At 43.2% G+C, this 17,677-nt stretch overlaps 1 protein-coding gene across 1 annotated transcript in view; it reads left to right on the forward strand.

The window, feature by feature from the left end:
• The window catches only part of PREP (prolyl endopeptidase), a 99,523-nt gene that overhangs the window by 5,349 nt on the left and 76,497 nt on the right, over positions 1-17,677 (forward strand). The window contains exons 2-5 of the mRNA XM_089530664.1: positions 248-322; positions 7,562-7,695; positions 12,670-12,800; positions 16,340-16,549. Coding sequence (XP_089386790.1) covers positions 248-322; positions 7,562-7,695; positions 12,670-12,800; positions 16,340-16,549 — 550 coding nt within the window. The remainder of the gene's footprint in view (positions 1-247; positions 323-7,561; positions 7,696-12,669; positions 12,801-16,339; positions 16,550-17,677) is intronic.

Raw genomic sequence — 17,677 nt, forward strand, 5'->3', positions numbered from 1 at the left:
AGAAAAATAAAGTTTAAAAAAACCACAAATACAGAGCAGTTTATTATTGTTGTTGCAGTAGAATGGGAACATTGTAAACGTATGTATACACCAAATAACCCTATTGTTTTGCTTTCAGATAGCTGAAAGAAATTACTGGCTGCTTTAGTTGCATCTTCCATCAGAATGTTATGCTTTAAGACTTTTTTTAAAAAATCATAAGTAATTTTATTTTTTTAAATGATGTGTTTATGTTTTTTTAAACCAGGTGCACGATTATCATGGATGTAAAGTAAGTGACCCTTATAGCTGGCTAGAGGATCCTGATAGTGAACAAACAAAGGTACGCAATTAATTTTGAACATTGTGGGACAAGCTAGAATGTAGAAACTAGAGGTTCAAAATATTGTCCAAATAGATTTTAATCTCAGAATGTATTCATGATAATCTTAGGACCATTTTGTATAAGAAAAAAAAGTTACTATGAATGAGTAGGTTATTATGGTTGCTGCTGCTGACAAAACAATTTTGCTGCTTTAGAGTACGGTACTTTGTTGTTGTATGCCTTCAAATTATTTCTGAATTATGGTGCCTCTAAGGTGATGACCCTATCACAGGGCTTTCTTGGCAACATTTGTTGAGAGGGGGTTTGTTATTGCTTTCCGCTGAGACTTGAGAGGATGCGACTTGCCCAAGTTCACCCAGTGTGTTTCCATGACCAAGCAGGGATTTTAACCTTTTTCTCCTGGAATCATAGCCCAACACTCAAGCCACTACAATATGTTGGACTAACAGGATGTAACACTGTAAAATCCTTGGAGAAAACAGCTATACTCTGGTATTATTATTTAAATAATAAAATTGTCTGTTGTTAAGTTGCTCTTTATAACAAGTCTTTATTTTATTCAGCTGATGTGTCTTTGACGTGAACCTTTCTTCACTTTCTTTCTTGTTTATACTTTCTTGTGTTGGAGCCAAACTTCTGCTCAGAAGCTTGGCTCCAACACAAGAAAGTGATACGAAGACGCAACAGCTCATGAAGAAGGTTTTGCATCCAAAACACATCAGCTGAATAAAATAAAGACTTGTTATAAACAACAGGTTAACAAACAAACACTTTTTTTTTACAACACCGGAGTATACCTCTTTTTTCCGAACAGGATATAAACCAGGAATGAAAGAAGTTCCTGGCTTGAGACTCCTAGGATTCATATTGGGTGAACCGTCTTCCTGTCCATGTGCCAAAGCATAACAAGAATGTTGTGACCCTCCAGAGATAGAGAGAGATTTGGGGCCTTTATTGTTGTTGTGTCTCTTCAAGTCATTTTTGACTTATGGTGACCCTACGGCAAGTCTGTCACAGAGTTTTCTTGGCAAGTTGGAAGTGGGTTTCCATGGCCAAGCAGGGATTTGAACCCTGGTCTCCAAAGTCATGGTCCAGCACTCAGACCACTACCCCACACTAGCTACCCGTCCTACTGTCCCTTACCATTGGTTGTCCTGGCCAGGGCTGATGGAAACTATGACAAAAACATCTGGAAGTGTGCAGTTACCCACCCAGTGAAGACAATACTAAGCCAGATGGACCATTGGCCTGATTTATATAAAGGCAATCCCTATGTTGATTTCAGGCAAGGAAACATCTGTGTCAAAACCATCATAGTCAATCAAAATAGATGGGCAATGCAGCTCTAGTCAGAGCAGTGGTGTAAGGTGGCTTCTTGTATTCATTTACACTTTTCTTTCCTCTCCTCTTCACCATGTTCTGTATGGGAACCATTTTTAGCTGGGGGTTGAATTCCAAGTTGGGGAGAATCTTTCCAGGATTGGGCCAGGGCATGGGGTACAACCAAAGACATAACAGGCAGAACCAAAGCCAAGTGGGTAAGGCCAGGTATAACCCATACCATATTGACCATTTTCTCACTATGCAAAAAACAAAAAACAAACAAAACAAAAAAACCCAGCTTAAGTCTATGCCTATCTTCTCAGAAATAAAGCTTGGTACTACAGCTTTGGTTCTCCACAGTAGCTTTCCTGTCTGCAAAACTCACCTCTGTTCTGTGTATTTGTCACAGAGTCATAGAGTTGGAAGAAACCACAAGGGTCATCTAGTCCAACCCCTTGCCATTCAGGAATGCACAGTCAAAGCACTCCTGACAGATGGCCATCCATCCCCTGTTTAAAAAATTCCAAAGAAGGGGACTTCACCACACTACAAGGGAGTGTGCTTCACTGCTGAACAGCTCTTACTGTCAGGATGTTCTTCCTAATGTTGAGGTGGAATCTATTTTAAATAACTTTTAAATTCTTTGTAATCAGAAATAACATTGGATGATGCTTGTGGCTAGATGGGGAACCCACAGATATTTGTTTGGTTCTGTTATTCTTGATTATGACACTAAGATCAAATATGCAAACATTACATACACCCTCATTCTTCATATTTTCCTGATTTATTGTTTCTGCAAGAGAGGTTATTTCCTCTGGTTACTTCCTTTTCCCTAGCTGACACAGATTAAAGATAATTATAAAAAATTACCTGTTGGGCAACGTAAATTTTAATAATACCACACATAGATATGTAAAGCAAGCTGAGCTGTGTTGAAAGCAAACTGTCCATAATTTCATAAGGCATTAAAGTGTAGGCTGAACTGATGCTGTTTAATTACTGTAGTCTTGAAGACCTGTTCTTGTATATCATAAACGTTAGCTGAGGTTATAGGCGTTTGAAAATCACCTTATATATGCAAACATTGGCGGGATACAGACGGGCAGGAGAAGACGTCTTGGAGGTGTATTCTGCTGAATACAGAGCCTCCAGACCGCCCGCCCCGGGGACATGCTTCAGGTGTCGGGGCTTCCACACGGGGGGCAGTGAAGACGCCTCACCTGGGTCCGTTTCGGACCCGTAGCTTCCATACCGCCGCCTCGGAGGACGCCGCAAAGAAAGGGGCAGCTTCCGCACGGGCGGCACAAACCGCGGCTTTTTCTTTTCTTTTGCCGGCTTGAGGATGCGCAGCTGCGCAGCTGCAGCGCTAAGCAGCGGCGGCAGAAAGCCTATGGGCACATTTAAAGTGCCCAAGCCCCTTTAAAACTTTTTCCCCCGCTCTGCCCAACAACAAAGGTGGTCTCCTGCCAGCTGGTGATCAGCTGGTGTTGGCATCCTTGTCCGCTTGCACTTTGCCAGTGTCACCAGCATCATAGATGCCTCCTCTCCTTTGGTCCCCGCGCTCCTGCTGAATCTGCAATGCACAGCCACAGCTGTCGCCGCTGCCACCGCTGTCCCCCTGCCATCCCCCATCACCTCCCTTGTACATATGTAAATATTTAAAGTTTTAGGGTTTTTTTATTGTTAGGTGAAAATGGCACAGGAATGTGTGTAGGGGCTCACTTTAAAGTCCAAACTTTCCAAGCAGCGCATGCGTACATGTTGCTCTAGGGTTAGGGTTAGGGTTAGGGTTAGGGTTACGAGTCTTAAAATGCGCTGCAGCTGTGCTGCAGCTTCCACACCTGCATGGCAGCGGACGCTGCAATTAAAGCCTGACTGCAAACTGCGCATGTTCCAAGACCCCAACTCATTATGCGACGCAGCAGACACGGAGCTTTTAAATGGGCAACTTAAATTAGCGGCGTAGCAATTCTGGTGTACCGGTGCAGCAGCTCTCATGGCTTCTTCCACTTCTCGATATGTGTCAGCATTCAGGTAGGACTGCTCCAGTTTCTGCAAAATGTTTGGCTGGGACCATATAGCTATGAGGTCAGCCGTCTCAGTATGAGACCAAGACGTCCCCCTGCCTTTTTTCGGGGTGCTGGTGGATGGCTGTGCCATCCTGCCTGGTGCCAAAGGGGAGCCGCCGCACAGCTGTGCCAGGAGCAGCCGAACTGTGCCCGTTCCCAGGTGAAAATGGCGCAGGAATGTGTGTAGGGGGTCACTTTAAATTCCAAACTTTCCCTTATCACTTTCTACAACCAAAACATCTGCCGGCAAAACTTACAACTTCCCGCGATTCTAGCAACGCATGCGCACAAGTGGCTCTAGGGTTAGGGTTATGAGCCTTAAAATGCGCCGCAGCTGTGCTGCAGCTTCCACAGCTGCATGGCAGCGGACGCTGCAATTAAAGCTTGACTGCAAACCACGCATGTCCCGGACCCCGACCCATTATGCGACGCAGCTGACACGGAGCTTTTAAACGGGCAACTTATATTTGCGGCGTAGCAATTTGGGCGTACCGGTGCAGCAGCTTACATACGGAGCTGCGCACGTATGCCGCAAATCAAAAAGAAGCGGAAAAAAGCAGCACTTTTTTAATGCCGCTTCTTCCCGCTTGGGGCGTGCGGGGGGCGTGTTCATGGCGGCATTCAGGTAAGGGCCGTCTGAAGGCTCTACCTTCATGACGTCATGAATACACCCCTTTTTGCCCGTCTGTATCCCGCCTGTTTTACCGATATAATCCTTTAATTTTAAAACTTCACCAGATAAAAATTCTTCCACTATTTAAAATTCTTTATCAGCTAAACATTTCTTGCTATCAAAAATCAACTATAATACATTTCTCAAAATGTTTGCCAAAAGAAACACTCTACTTCAGTGAAAAATACTTCCAAACACAAAATCACTTTTCAAACCATTGTCTCAAAGAACCATTGCTTTAAGCAACCATCTTTTTAAGCAACTATCCTCTGTTACCAAATTTGCTAAAACAATGGATTTGAAAAGACCAAAAAACAAAGAGTACTATAAACTCGATCTATTATTAGTATGTTACAAAATTATACAAAACCAATATATACAAGGGATACAAAATAAACTATAGTAATAATGGAAAGCACAATAACAAAATAGGAAATAATACAAACAATGGTCTGGTACATACTGGCCTTATGTGATGCCATCATCATGTGCTAGGGTTGCCTGGGGGCGGAGTGCCCACATGCCCCGCAACCCTCGCATGTGACGAGGGCGTAACAGTGGCGGCACCCTGTTTACATGGGTGCAGCCATTGTTGCGCAAGTGCCGTGCGGCACCCACACGGCACTGCGTGGCACTTGCGTAACCAGTGCGCCAGTAGTGCACTGGTTACGCAGCAGCCACGGCATAGAAAGAACCCACTTTTTGTGGGTTCTTTTCCTGCCTGTGGGAAGCCATGCAGTTTGTCTGCTGCAGCTTCCTGACGGCGGGAAAGTAGGAGCTGGCAGACCACCCTTTTTGGATGGTCTGTACCGTACCTATATTGAAGTAAATAACTTAAATATAAGAGAGTGAGTAAAAGAGGGAGGGATAGACTCACAACTAAAGCTAGCCTTATGAAGGCTCAAAAGTTGATTAGAGCTATACATACACAGCTGAAGATGACCTTGTAACATGGGTGGGATGTGCATGTGTTGTACATGAGGCATGGGCTATAATTGGCTGGAGCTAAAATCTTGCTGAAAGGACAGTACCCATGATGTGTAATTGGCTTTAAATGAATCCTGGTAGCATTAATTGTTACCTCAAAAAGTATGAGAAGTCTGGCTGGTTGCTTTCTGTTTGCTGGTTGACATTTTGTCTTGCTGTTGTGTACATTAGTTTGAAATTAGTTTTTCCCTGTCACTTCAGTTGGGATTTTCAACTGAAATGGTGTTATGCTCTCAAGGGGTCTCTGATAAGAAATTGGCCATTAGTGCTATAACTAGAGTTTAGAAAATGCTGATTTGTTTTATAGAAATGGATATGTCTCCTCCCGACCCTTTTGTACATGCTTATCTCATCTAAGCAGCTTCTTGGTACCTGCAATAGTAGCATCTTGACTACAATCTGGCTTATGTTGATTTGGGAGTCAGTCTATTGAATTCAGTGTGTAATTCTGAGTAGACTTTCACAGGATCGGGATGAAAGCCTCATTGGACACAACAGAGTTTTCTTCCAAATAAACATACATGGCACCAGGTAGCATAACTATTAATACACAATATTGTTGTGACTATCATCATTTTCGTTTTGCAACTCTTTAAAGAACCACTATTCTAGACCATTTATTAAGCCTTATATTTTCACATAGCTTTCCAAAGAGCATTACTCTGCCTTCACATTAACCTTGTCATGAAAACTCTTCACATTTCATGGTCTCACTTCAGTAATGACTGAAACTATTTCTGATTCTATCTCAGGGGTAGGCAACCTACGGCCCGTGGGCCGGATCCGGCCTGGCGAGGCCTTGGGACTGTCCCCAGCCCGGTCCTGTTGCCGATTGCTGTCGGGGCCTTTGGCCTATCAGGAGGAGGCGGGCAAAGGGGGGCAAGCGGTGGGCAAGGGGGAGCAAGCGGCGGGCAAGGGGGAGCAAGCGGCGGGCAAGGGGGGGCAAGCGGCGGACAAGGGGGGCAAGCGGGGGCAATTGTCTATAGAAGCCTCAGAAACATGCATTTATATTAACATATTTTAAAAAATCAGCAATTTTCACGTGTCCATTTTTTTTAAAAAAGTGTCCTCCATTTGAAAATTTTGTCCTACATTTGTCCCGGTTTTTATATATATATATATATATATATATATATATATATTTTTTTTTAATTATTTATTTTTTGGCTTCGGCCCCCCAGTTGTCTGAGGGACAGCAACCCGGCCCCCGGGTCAAAAAGGTTGCCTACCCCTGTTCTATCTGCTTCTACAAATGAGACAGGATTTATATACCTGTACACCAAACAATTGTATCTCAGGTTAATTAGGGCTTGTACCTGTAAGGATAAAATAAGAATAAGACCTCTTGAGGCTCTTTAAAGCACCTTTTTTGTTTGCTCAGTTCATGTGGTGAGCAAATGGTAAAAACATGACCTATATCTGTGTGTGCCATTCAAGAAGGTTCTTTGATGTGGTATTTGAAAACTAAGTTGACACTGTAGGCTTGTCTGTAAAAAGTGATTGACTGCTTATGCTAGACTTATTTATCAGCAGGAATCCATCTCAAAACTAAAATAAGATGTACTTGGCGCTTTATAGACAGGCCTTTGGCCCGCCCCCAGTACGTACTAGGGGTTGGCTGAGGACGCAGCGTCCAATCACACTGCTCAAGCTTTATTGCATTGTTTGCTGTAGACATGTTGCTACAGCTTGACACCCTCCTCCCAGTGCCAATGCAGCTAAAAAAATTAGCTAGACAAAGGATGAGATGGGAAAGGGGTCTGGGCAGAAAAAAAAAACTTTTATAAATAGGAACTTCTCTGTCAGAGGCTTTGTTAGCTGAAGTATGTCTATATACTTTGAAGACATATGCTGGAATTAAAGGTGGAAAGTAGCAAAAATTGGCCAGGCTGTTGCCTTGTCCTGAAAAGTAGGTATCTAGCTTAGTCCTGATACTATTCTTGATATTCTGATACTATCCTTGGTATTCTCTTGATAGTTAGTCAACTTGATATTATTCCTTAATGTTGCTTGTTGCAGCATTACTGAAGTAATTCAAGTGGGTACATTTAGTTCTTCTTTCAGTCTGTAATTAAGAAGAAACAACCAATTATTGCATACTTTTTCACTCTCTTTTAAGTTAGATACCCATTGTTGCTTGGAATTATTGTACCCCAGTATGATTCTATTCTTCTTTTCTAGGCTTTTGTGGAGGCACAAAATAAGATAACTGTGCCATTTCTTGAACAATGTACTGCACGGGGGTTATTTAAAGAGCGAATGACTGAACTCTATGACTATCCCAAATACAGTTGCCACTTTAAGAAAGGAAAAAGGTATGGTATCTATTACGGATTGTGATAGAAAACTACCTGCTGCTGGTCAGAATTTGTTTCTGAGGATCATCCTGCATCTACACTGCAGAATTAATGCAGTTTGACACCATGTTAATTGTCATGGCTCAATTCTATGGAATTTGAGATTTGTAGTTAAGTGAGATATTTAGCTTTCTTCATCAGAGAACTCTAGTGCCACAACAAGCGACAAATCCCAGGATTCCATAGCATTGCACCATGGCAGTTAAAGCAGTGTCAAAATGCACTTAGTTTCAGTAATCTTGAAGACCTGTTCTTGTATGTCATAAAAATATTCATTTAAAATTATTTGAAAGAGGTAATGCAGTTGTTTTTGAAGAATCAGTTGTAATGTAACATTTTGTGTATGCATGTAAAACAAGAAAGGAGGCTGATTCCCTTCACATGAGTAATGAACAAAATAGATATGCTTTGCAGTGTGGCTGCAATCTGAGTTGCATGATGAGTCCTCTCAGAAGGATTTCTCCATTCAGAATAAAACACAAACACATGTACTGTACATACATAAATGTATAGTTTGTCCACCAGAACTCCCAAGTTATAAGAATCACTGTGTATCCCTCCAAGATAGAAATGTAGCTGCTGTAACTGACAATACAGGCATGCTAAACAAAACAGCCGAAGGGTTCTGGCAAAAACTGTAAGGGAATAACATCATCCTGGAGCAAAAAAACAATGTAGTATCTAAAAGGGTAAAATTACCCCACTGGAAGATCTGTAAAATGCTAAGGGTGAATAAATTATCCAAAATACAAAACCAGAGAAACTAAACCCTGGAGAAAAGCCAATAAAACAACAGAAAGGGTGGAGAACCCCTCCCCCCCTTTTTTTTCTTTGGCAATTATAAACAATTCTATTAATACAGTGGATCCTTGTTATACGCTGGGGTTTGGTTCCAAGATCCCCTGTGTATAACAAAATCCGTGTATGCTCAAGTCCCATTAAGTATAATGACATAGCAAAATGGTGTCCCTAATAAAAAATGGAACATCAAGGTAAATTTATACTCTTTTGGAACATTTTCAAACCGTGTATGCTTAAATCCGTGTATAAAAAAATCCGTGTATAAGAAGGGCCGACTGTATATTATAATTGGATATATTAGGATGTCGGACCCAATAGAGTCAAATTGACAATTATTTTCAGATGATGCAGAGGAGACTGTAGCTAAGAGAATGGAGGCTGATTGCACTGATATAAAGATCGATACCAGTTGGGGAAACCCTATAAGAGTGGTGCGGGGCAAGGGGAGATATAGCGATAACAGGGTGAAGAGTACATTTAAAGGAAGACAAGAATGATACTTAATATCTATCCCATCTTCCAGTCACCCTGTTAACCCGAAAGAACCGAGTATCGTCCCAAACATACCACAGACCCTTACCTTGCTCCTATGCAATGCCAGGTCAGTGAAAAATAAATCCCATATTATATATGATCTATCGGATGAACATGACGCTGACCTGGCATGCATCACGGAAACCTGGCTGGGGGAGGATAGCAGTGTGACCTGGGCTAAAGCCCTCCCAGCTGGGTATATGGTAAAGGAGCGGGTTAGGGAAAGTGGGTGAGGGGGAGGTGTGGCTATAGTCCATAAAAGCTATATTACCTTGACCAGTAATCCGGTTCCAAAACTGAGGCATATCGAGTGCGTTTACCTGACTCTGAAGGCCAAGGACAGTCTGGGGATTCTCTTGGTCTACCGTCCACCCTGTAACCTAACAGACTCTCTGGCTGAGCTGACACAGTTCGTCTCGGAGCTGTTGCTGGAGTCCCCTAGGCTTATAGTCCTGGGGGACCTCAACATCCCCTTTGAGGCCGGCATATCAGATCCAACAGGTGCGGCTCGGTTGTTCATGGATTCCATGACATCCATGGGCCTGTCTCAATTGGCCTCGGGTCCTACACACTGTGTTGGTAACACACTCGATGTAGTATTCAGTACGGACCAAGAACATCCGTGGGTGGATATAAATGATATTTTCCCCCTGCCATGGACGGATCATTTTCTGGTCAAGGTAGGAATAAAAGTCATGATCCACAAACCCCTCGGGGTGGAGGGCCTATTAGAACGGTCCACCCTCGAAAGCTGATGGAACCCAAAAGGTTCCAAGAAGCTCTAGAGGGTATTATGTTTGGGAATGATGGCAATTCTGCCGAAACCCTGGTTGATAACTGGAATAGGAATCTCACCGGGGTAATAGACAGCATCGCTCCCGAGCGTTCTTGCCAGCTTGCTCCAAATAAAAGACCCTGGTACACAAAAAATCTTCGCCAGATGAAGCAGGCTGTGCAACGACTAGAGCGCCACTGGCAGAAACATGGGAACTTATCTGACAAGATACTCCATGAGAACATGTTACGTTCCTACAGAGTGGCAATCGATGCAGCAAAGAACTCATTGTGTGCTGCACAGATTGCATCGGCAGAGTCTCGTCCAGCAGAGCTGTTCAGAGTGGTTAGGGAATTAACTCAACCCCCGGCCACCCTGAACCCCTTATTAAAACCAACTATAGCCTGCTGTGATGCTTTTAATGACTTTTTCGCTGATAAAATCTCTCAGATAAGGGCCGATCTTGACGCCAATCTTTTGACAGATCCTATAGCAGAGGCTTCCAGTGACTCTGGAAACAAGGTTGTTCTGGATCGCTTTGAGTTTGTCAGTACTGAAGACGTGGACAAGCTCCTTGGTCAGGTGAAAACCTGTCCTCTCGACCCTTGTCCTTCTTGGTTGACCGTTCAGGGGGGAGATACTATTAAAACTGCACTACATCTCATAGTAAATGCATCTCTTCGGGAAGGAGTATTTCCACTGCCCCTAAAACAGGCAGTGGTGAAATCTCTTTTAAAGAAACCCTCCCTAGATCCCCTGTTAATGACCAACTACAGACCGGTCTCCCTATTACCATTCTTGGGCAAGGTGATTGCGAGGGCAGTCGCTTTTCAGCTCCAAGCAGTCTTGGATGAAGCCAATTATCTAGACCCATTTCAAACTGGCTTCAGAGCGGGACACGGAGTCGAGATTCCCATGGTCGCCTTAGTCGATGATCTCCATCTGGGCATCGACAGGGGAAATGTGACCCTGTTTGTGCTCTTGGATATCTCAGCGGTCTTCGATACCATCGACCATGGTATCCTTCTGGAACGCCTGGGAGAGTTGGGTATCGGGGACACTGCGCTCCAGTGGTTCCGGTCCTACCTCTTGGGAAGATTCCAGTCGGTGAGGCTGGGGGATAGTTGCTCTCGGAGAAGAGAGTTGACATCTGGCGTTCCTCAGGGCGCCATTCTATCCCCCACGCTATTCAACATTTACATGTAGCCGCTGGGAGGGATCATCCGGAAGCATGGAGCACGGTGTTATCAGTACGCTGATGACACCCAGATCTATCTCTCCATGTCTCTGACTGATACAGTGACTAAGGATGGCACCTCCCCTCTGTTTACCTGCCTGGAGGCAGTAATGGGCTGGATGAGGAAAAACAAACTCAAGCTGAATCCAGAGAAAACAGAGATACTCGTGATAGGTACCCCAAATCCAGATAGGGAAATTTGCCACCCTATCCTTGACGGGGTTATGCTCCCCCTAAAGGATAAAGTTCGCAGTTTGGGAGTACTCCTGGACTCATCTCTACAATTATCATCTCAAGTAGATGCGATGGCCAGGAGTGCTTGGTACCAGCTTCGGCTGATACGCCAACTGCGTCCCTGTCTGGATCGAAAGGACCTTGAAACTGTAGTACACGCACTGGTAACCTCTCGCTTGGATTTCTGTAACGCGCTCTACATGGGGCTACCTTTGTACCAGCTTCGGAAGCTTCATTTAGTCCAGAACGCTGCAGCCAGATTGGTCATGGGTACCCTAAGCTCGGACCACATAACACCTATACTAAAATCTCTTCACTGGCTGCCTATTAGCTTCCGGGCGCAATACAAAGTGTTGGTTCTTACCTATAAAGCCCTACATGGCTTGGGCCCGAGTTACTTGAGGGAGCGCCTCTCCCTACATCAGTGATGGCGAACCTATGGCATGCGTGCCAGAGGTGGCACTCAGAGCCCTCTCTGGGCACATGTGCCATCGTCCCAGCACAGTCTGCCAGAGTTTGTTACTAGAAAGCCAGAGGGACATGGCACTTTGCAATAAATAAGTGGGCTTTGGGTTGCAGTTTGGGCACTTGGCCTCGAAAAGGTTCACCATCACTGCCCTACATAATCCACCCCGCACCCTCAGAACATCGGGGACATACCTACTTGAATACTCCAGGGTAAAATTAGTAGCTACTCATCAGAGAGCCTACACGGCGATAGCTCCCGCTCACTGGAACGCCCTTCCCGAAAAGATCCGACTATGTTCCACACTGGAAGCCTTTAAGAAGGCATTGAAAACTTATCTTTTTCAGATAGCATACCCCCCTGATTCACTCTAGAGAGATAGAACACCCTACTTAAGATCCGGATGCCCAACCACAACTGATAGTTTCTAATTGCTTTGTATATGCTATTAGACTTTTATTGAACTGTGTAATATTGTTGATGTAACTGTTGTTATATTGTACTGCTTGATGTATTGTATTGCTTTGTATTGTGACATATGTCACATAATTGGCATAGTGTGAACCGTTTTGATCAGATGGAAAAGCGGTATACAAATAAAAGTTTTATTATTATTATTATATTAATAAAAACAAAAGACCAGATGCGTTTCGACCTACGTCTTCTTCAGTGGCCTGCCAATGTTTAAAATATAAAATGTATAATAACTCCTTAGCAAACATTGTGACTTTGCTGAATTCAAAAGCTTTTGTCTGGCCTCTTGTTTTTATTAATAGAATTGTTTATAATTGCCAAAGAAAAAATTCCATCCTCCATTTCCTTCAGTCAATTAAATAACTTAATTAAAAACAATTTCATTTGTTTTGTTTCAAATGTGTGTTCTAGGTATTTTCATTTTTATAATTCTGGACTTCAGAACCAACGAGTATTATATGTGCAAGATTCCTTGGATGCTGAAGCCAAAGTATTTCTTGACCCAAATAAACTTTCTGATGATGGTACTGTGGCATTGCGAGGTTAGTGAAGCTGGGTTTTCACAGTGTGTCATTTTGGATGTCTGTATATCATTTTCCTGCTATTGTTATAGATATGCATACATTATGTTTCATTGTGTAGCACAGTTACGAGATATTTTAATAGGAGTTGTAATTGTGTGTCCCACATGCCTCATGCTGTCTGCACAGTTGTTTTTATACTGCTTCCAAATATGCTGCCACTTTCCCATCATTGCTGGGAACAATTACTGTACTTCGTTGGGGCGCTAGCACAGAAGGGAGAGAACTGCCACCCCCACACTCCAGGAAGAGGTTTCTTGCTTGCTTGCTTGCTGTTGCTAGCCTCATTTGGAGGACTACTTCAGGCTGTGATCCTGAAACAATTTGCCTGTTACCAGCCAAACATGTGCTATAAGGAGGGCATGGGAGGGGAAGTAACCCATGGAGCAGCCGTCATGGCAATAATGGGGAGTCAGCACTTTTCTTCTGGGAGAATGGAGAGTCACAGGGTGTTAGTTTCTCCCAAGTTGTCCCCCATTTCAAATAATTTAGATAGCCTTGGCAACAGGCCCCCTGGGCTGAAAATGCTGCTGCTCAATGCCAGGTTGGTGAATGGGAAAACACCTTTGATCCTGTACTGTCCTGGCTTGTATTACGGAGACCTGGCTAGATGAAGTTGGGAGGTTAATCTCTCCCAGCTCTGTCCACCTGGGTTTTCGTACAGCAGCAGGTGAGACCTGGGGGTTGGGGAGGCAGAGTGGCAGTGGTCTATTCGGATTCCATCTCCCTCACCAGGTGTCCTGTCCCAGTCTACTGGGTATGAGTGTGTTTACTTAAAGGTGGGTGTCTGGAACAGATTAGGGATTCTGTTGGTGTATTCCGCCCTCTGCTGCACAACAGTCTTCCTGCATGAGCTGGTCTCTGCAGTGGCATTGGAGTCCGCTCAGCTTGTTGTCCTGGGGGACTTCAACATCCATGCAGAGACTGCTCTGTTAGAGCTGCTCAGGACTTCATGTCTGCAGTGATAACCATGGGGTTGTCCCAAGTAATATATGGTGCCACCCATCCGGCAGGACACACTCTGGACCTGATTTTTTGCTCTAAGCAGGATGACAGTGATCTGGGAGTGGAGGAACTCTCTGTAGTCCATTGCCATAGACTGATCACTACTGGTAGGGTTTAGACTCACTGGGACTTAGAGCCTCTGCAGGGGTGGAGGGCTGATTAAGATGGTCCACCCCAGGAGGCTTATGGATTCCTGATGGCTCTTGGGGAGTTTCCTGTTGCCTTGGCAGGTGATCCTGTCGAAGCCCTGGCAGATCTCTGGAATAGCTAAATGGCCAGGGCAGTGGACATGATTGCCCCTGACTGTCCCCTCCCACGAAGTAGACCCAGACATGCCCCCTGGTTCACTGATGAAACGAGTGGGACAGAGACTAGACAATGGCAGAAAACTTGGAGTGAGTCCAACTGAACATGTGCTAAGGCCTATTGGAAGGCCTGTCGTGGGGCAATGGATGCAGCAAAGAAATTGCAGTTCTCTACCACCATTGCATCTGCACAGTGTTGTCCAGCAGAGTGGTCAAGGGCGTTTACACCCAAGAAGAAGACAAAGACCACTCGACAGCTCACAATGAAGAATTTGCAAGACACTTTGTAGACAAAATTGCTCAGATTGGTTCTGACTTGGATGCTGTAGTTGACATAGGTTCACTGGGTGTAATATTGGCACCTGCTTGTCCTGTTTTATTGGATAAGTTTCAATCTGTGCAGCCTGATGATGTGGACAGAGTCCTTAGAGAAGTGAGGGCTACTATGTGTATATGGGATCCTTGCCCTTCCTGAATCCTGAAAGCAGCTAGAAGGTGACTGGCCAAGTGGGTAAGGGGAGTGGTGAATGCCTCACTGCAGTAAGGCAGATTTCCATCCTGCCTAAAGGAGCTGTGGTGAGGCCATTACTAGTGGGCCAACTGTGCCCATTCCTTGAGACATCAGATCTGGTTACAGTGAAACATGCCTTGATTACGTCCTATTTGGACTACTGCAATTCACTCTTTGTGGGGCTGGCTTTGGAAACTGTTTGGAAACTTCAGTGTGTGCAAAATGTCGCTGCCAGATGCTGACTGGGGCCAGTTATAGGGACCACATAACTCCCTTGCTGCAACAGCTTCAATGGCTATCCATTTGTTTCCAGGCACGATTCAAAGTGCTGGTTATAACTTATCAAGCCCTACATGGCTTAGGTCCAGATTATTTGAGAGACCATATCTCCCCATACAAACCTGCTAGAGTCCTAAGATCTTCCAAGGAAGGCTTTCTCTCGGTCCCTCCATCATCACAGGCTCACCTGGTCAGGACACAAGAGAGAGCCTTCTTGGTGGCTGCTCCTCTGGAATGCCCTTCCGCAAGAAGCAAGGCTGGCTCCCTCCTTGCTGGCTTTTTGTCGGCACGCAAAAACAGGCTTTTAATGTGTTCACGCAGGCTTTTAATTTGTAGGCATAGGATAGGTTTTATATGGGATGGATATTGTGATTTTATTGTAGTTTTGATGTTCGTAATTTTATACTGTTTTTAGCTAATGTTTTAATTGTTTTATTGCCATATGTTTTTAGATTTTTTATTTGTGAGCCACCTTGGGTCCCTTCGGGGAGAAAGGCAGGATAGAAATTAAATAAATAAAATAAATAAAACAATTAGAATTACTTCTTCTGGAAGCATTCAGGACTGATTATATTTCTTGTTTTGGCAAGGGTGGGTGCCTATTGATGCACACTGCAGTGAATCCCAATAGTAAAAAATTGACCCTCAGAACTTACCCACCTCTGTCTTTCGTCGTTGTCAACGAAGGAAGATTGGAGATTTAAGCTCATGGATATGATGGAACTGGATAGACTCTCTAGGGGAATAAGAAATGAGCCATCAAATTTCTTCTTAGAAGATTGGGAGAAAGTAATTAAGTATTTCCAAAACTCTTGGGGGGACATAGCTAGTCTAGGTATGAATTCTTTTTAAGGGAAAATTGTTTAATACTTATATGGTTTATCAACTGGGAAGTTTTACATTGTTTAACAGTAATGATCCTAATGTAACGTACTCTGAGGTTAATCAGAGTGTAGAGAAAAGAGTGAAGACGTTATTTTGTTTGTCTTATTTTTCTCTTTCTGGTTCAAACAGAAAGCAAATTGTAAATGATGTGAATTTTATTTTATTTTAGATAATTAGAGCAATAGATATAGATTTAAAGGTTTCTGATGGTAGGGAAGTAGTGAGTGAAGACTGTATGAGGGGGGAGGGGTTGGGAGGGAAGGGAGGGGAAATAGGAGAGATAGAGGGGAGAATGGGAAGGAGTAACATAACTATGACTATTCTATGAGATGGATGTTCTCTTTTTACTCCATGTACGATTGTTGTATGTATTTCTTTTTTTAATTTGTTATTTGGAAAAACGAATAAACATTATCATAAAAAAAAGAACTTACCCACCTCTAATTTATAAATTTTGTGTTTAATTGCTTTTAAAGATGTGAACAATTAATGCATGGTGTGTTTTAAATCGCCAGGTTATGCATTCAGTGAAGATGGTGAATATTTTGCATATGGTTTGAGTTCCAGTGGGTCAGACTGGGTAACCATCAAATTTATGAAGGTGGATGGTACTGAAGAACTTCCAGACATATTGGAAATGGTAAAATTTAGTTGTATGGCTTGGACACATGATGGCAAGGGCATGTTCTACAATTGCTACCCAAAGCAAGATGGCAAAAGTGATGGTGAGTGATACACAACAATGGTTTATGAGCAAGCTTCTTGTGTCCATAGGTCTTTCTTTCCTTCTCCTACTACCTCCTTCTGGTTTCTGTGTTTCATTTCTAAGTCTGCTCCCAACTTCTGGATATCCTGCCTCCCATTTAATGCTTGGCAAATTTACCTTTTTAGATCAAAATCTTGCAGGGTCTATGCTGGCTTGCGTATTGTAGGAGCTGCAGTCCAAAAAGGTAATTTTTCCAATTGTTTCCATAGTCCTTGGCTTCTTTTGCTCCTGATATTTTTCATTCTGCTTGCTCACCTTGCCCTTGTAGGCCCTTTTGTGGAAATCATGATATTGCTTTATGTTCCAGCTGATGTCTTTGAAGAGCTGTGCCAGGTTGCAGTTTGTATTTTCTTTACTGCTGAGAGCAAAGCATGGACATTTACATAGGCAAAACAACTGTGAGACTACCTGAATTTTGAGATCATCAAGGGAAGGTTTTCTGAAAAGGAGGACTGGTCTCCTCTCTGCCCTTTTCCAAACAGCAATCAAAACCATTTTGAATACACTTTTGATACAATCTGCCCCGTACACTCAGGTCCTCTGGGAGGAATTTACTACAGCCCTTAAAGACCAGGTTGACGGCAACCTCCCAGAGTACATTTTCTGCAGCAGCTCCCAATTTATGGAATAGCCTGCCGGACGAGATTCGTCAAATTACCAATCTAGAGAGCTTTTAAAAAGCCATTAAGACGGATCTCTTCTGGCAGGCCTTCCTGGAAAAATACTTGGCCAGGAATAAGACTTCCCATCTATCAAACTCCGCCCATGATGACTATTATTCGGATTATTCGGGTTTTAATATGTAGTTTTTAATCTTATACTGTTTAATCTTGTTTTAAGGGGAGGATATATATATATATATATATATATATATATATATATATGGATGTATTTTAACTTGTTGTACACTGCTTTGATTGCCTGGAAAAAAGCAGGATAGAAATAAAATTTTTATTATTATTATTAGTTTTAACTGGGTTGTGGTACTCCATCCTTCTTGTACATTTTAAAAACTGGTTTAAATCAATGCTTGGTTTTATTCTGAAAGCTGCTTCTTCTTCTTGTTGTTTTTTAATAAATTAAATGT

This window comes from Sceloporus occidentalis, unplaced genomic scaffold (assembly GCF_023333645.1).
Source record: "Sceloporus occidentalis isolate IW3139 unplaced genomic scaffold, rSceOcc1.0.p SCAF_6, whole genome shotgun sequence".
In the NCBI taxonomy this organism is placed as follows: domain Eukaryota; kingdom Metazoa; phylum Chordata; class Lepidosauria; order Squamata; family Phrynosomatidae; genus Sceloporus; species Sceloporus occidentalis.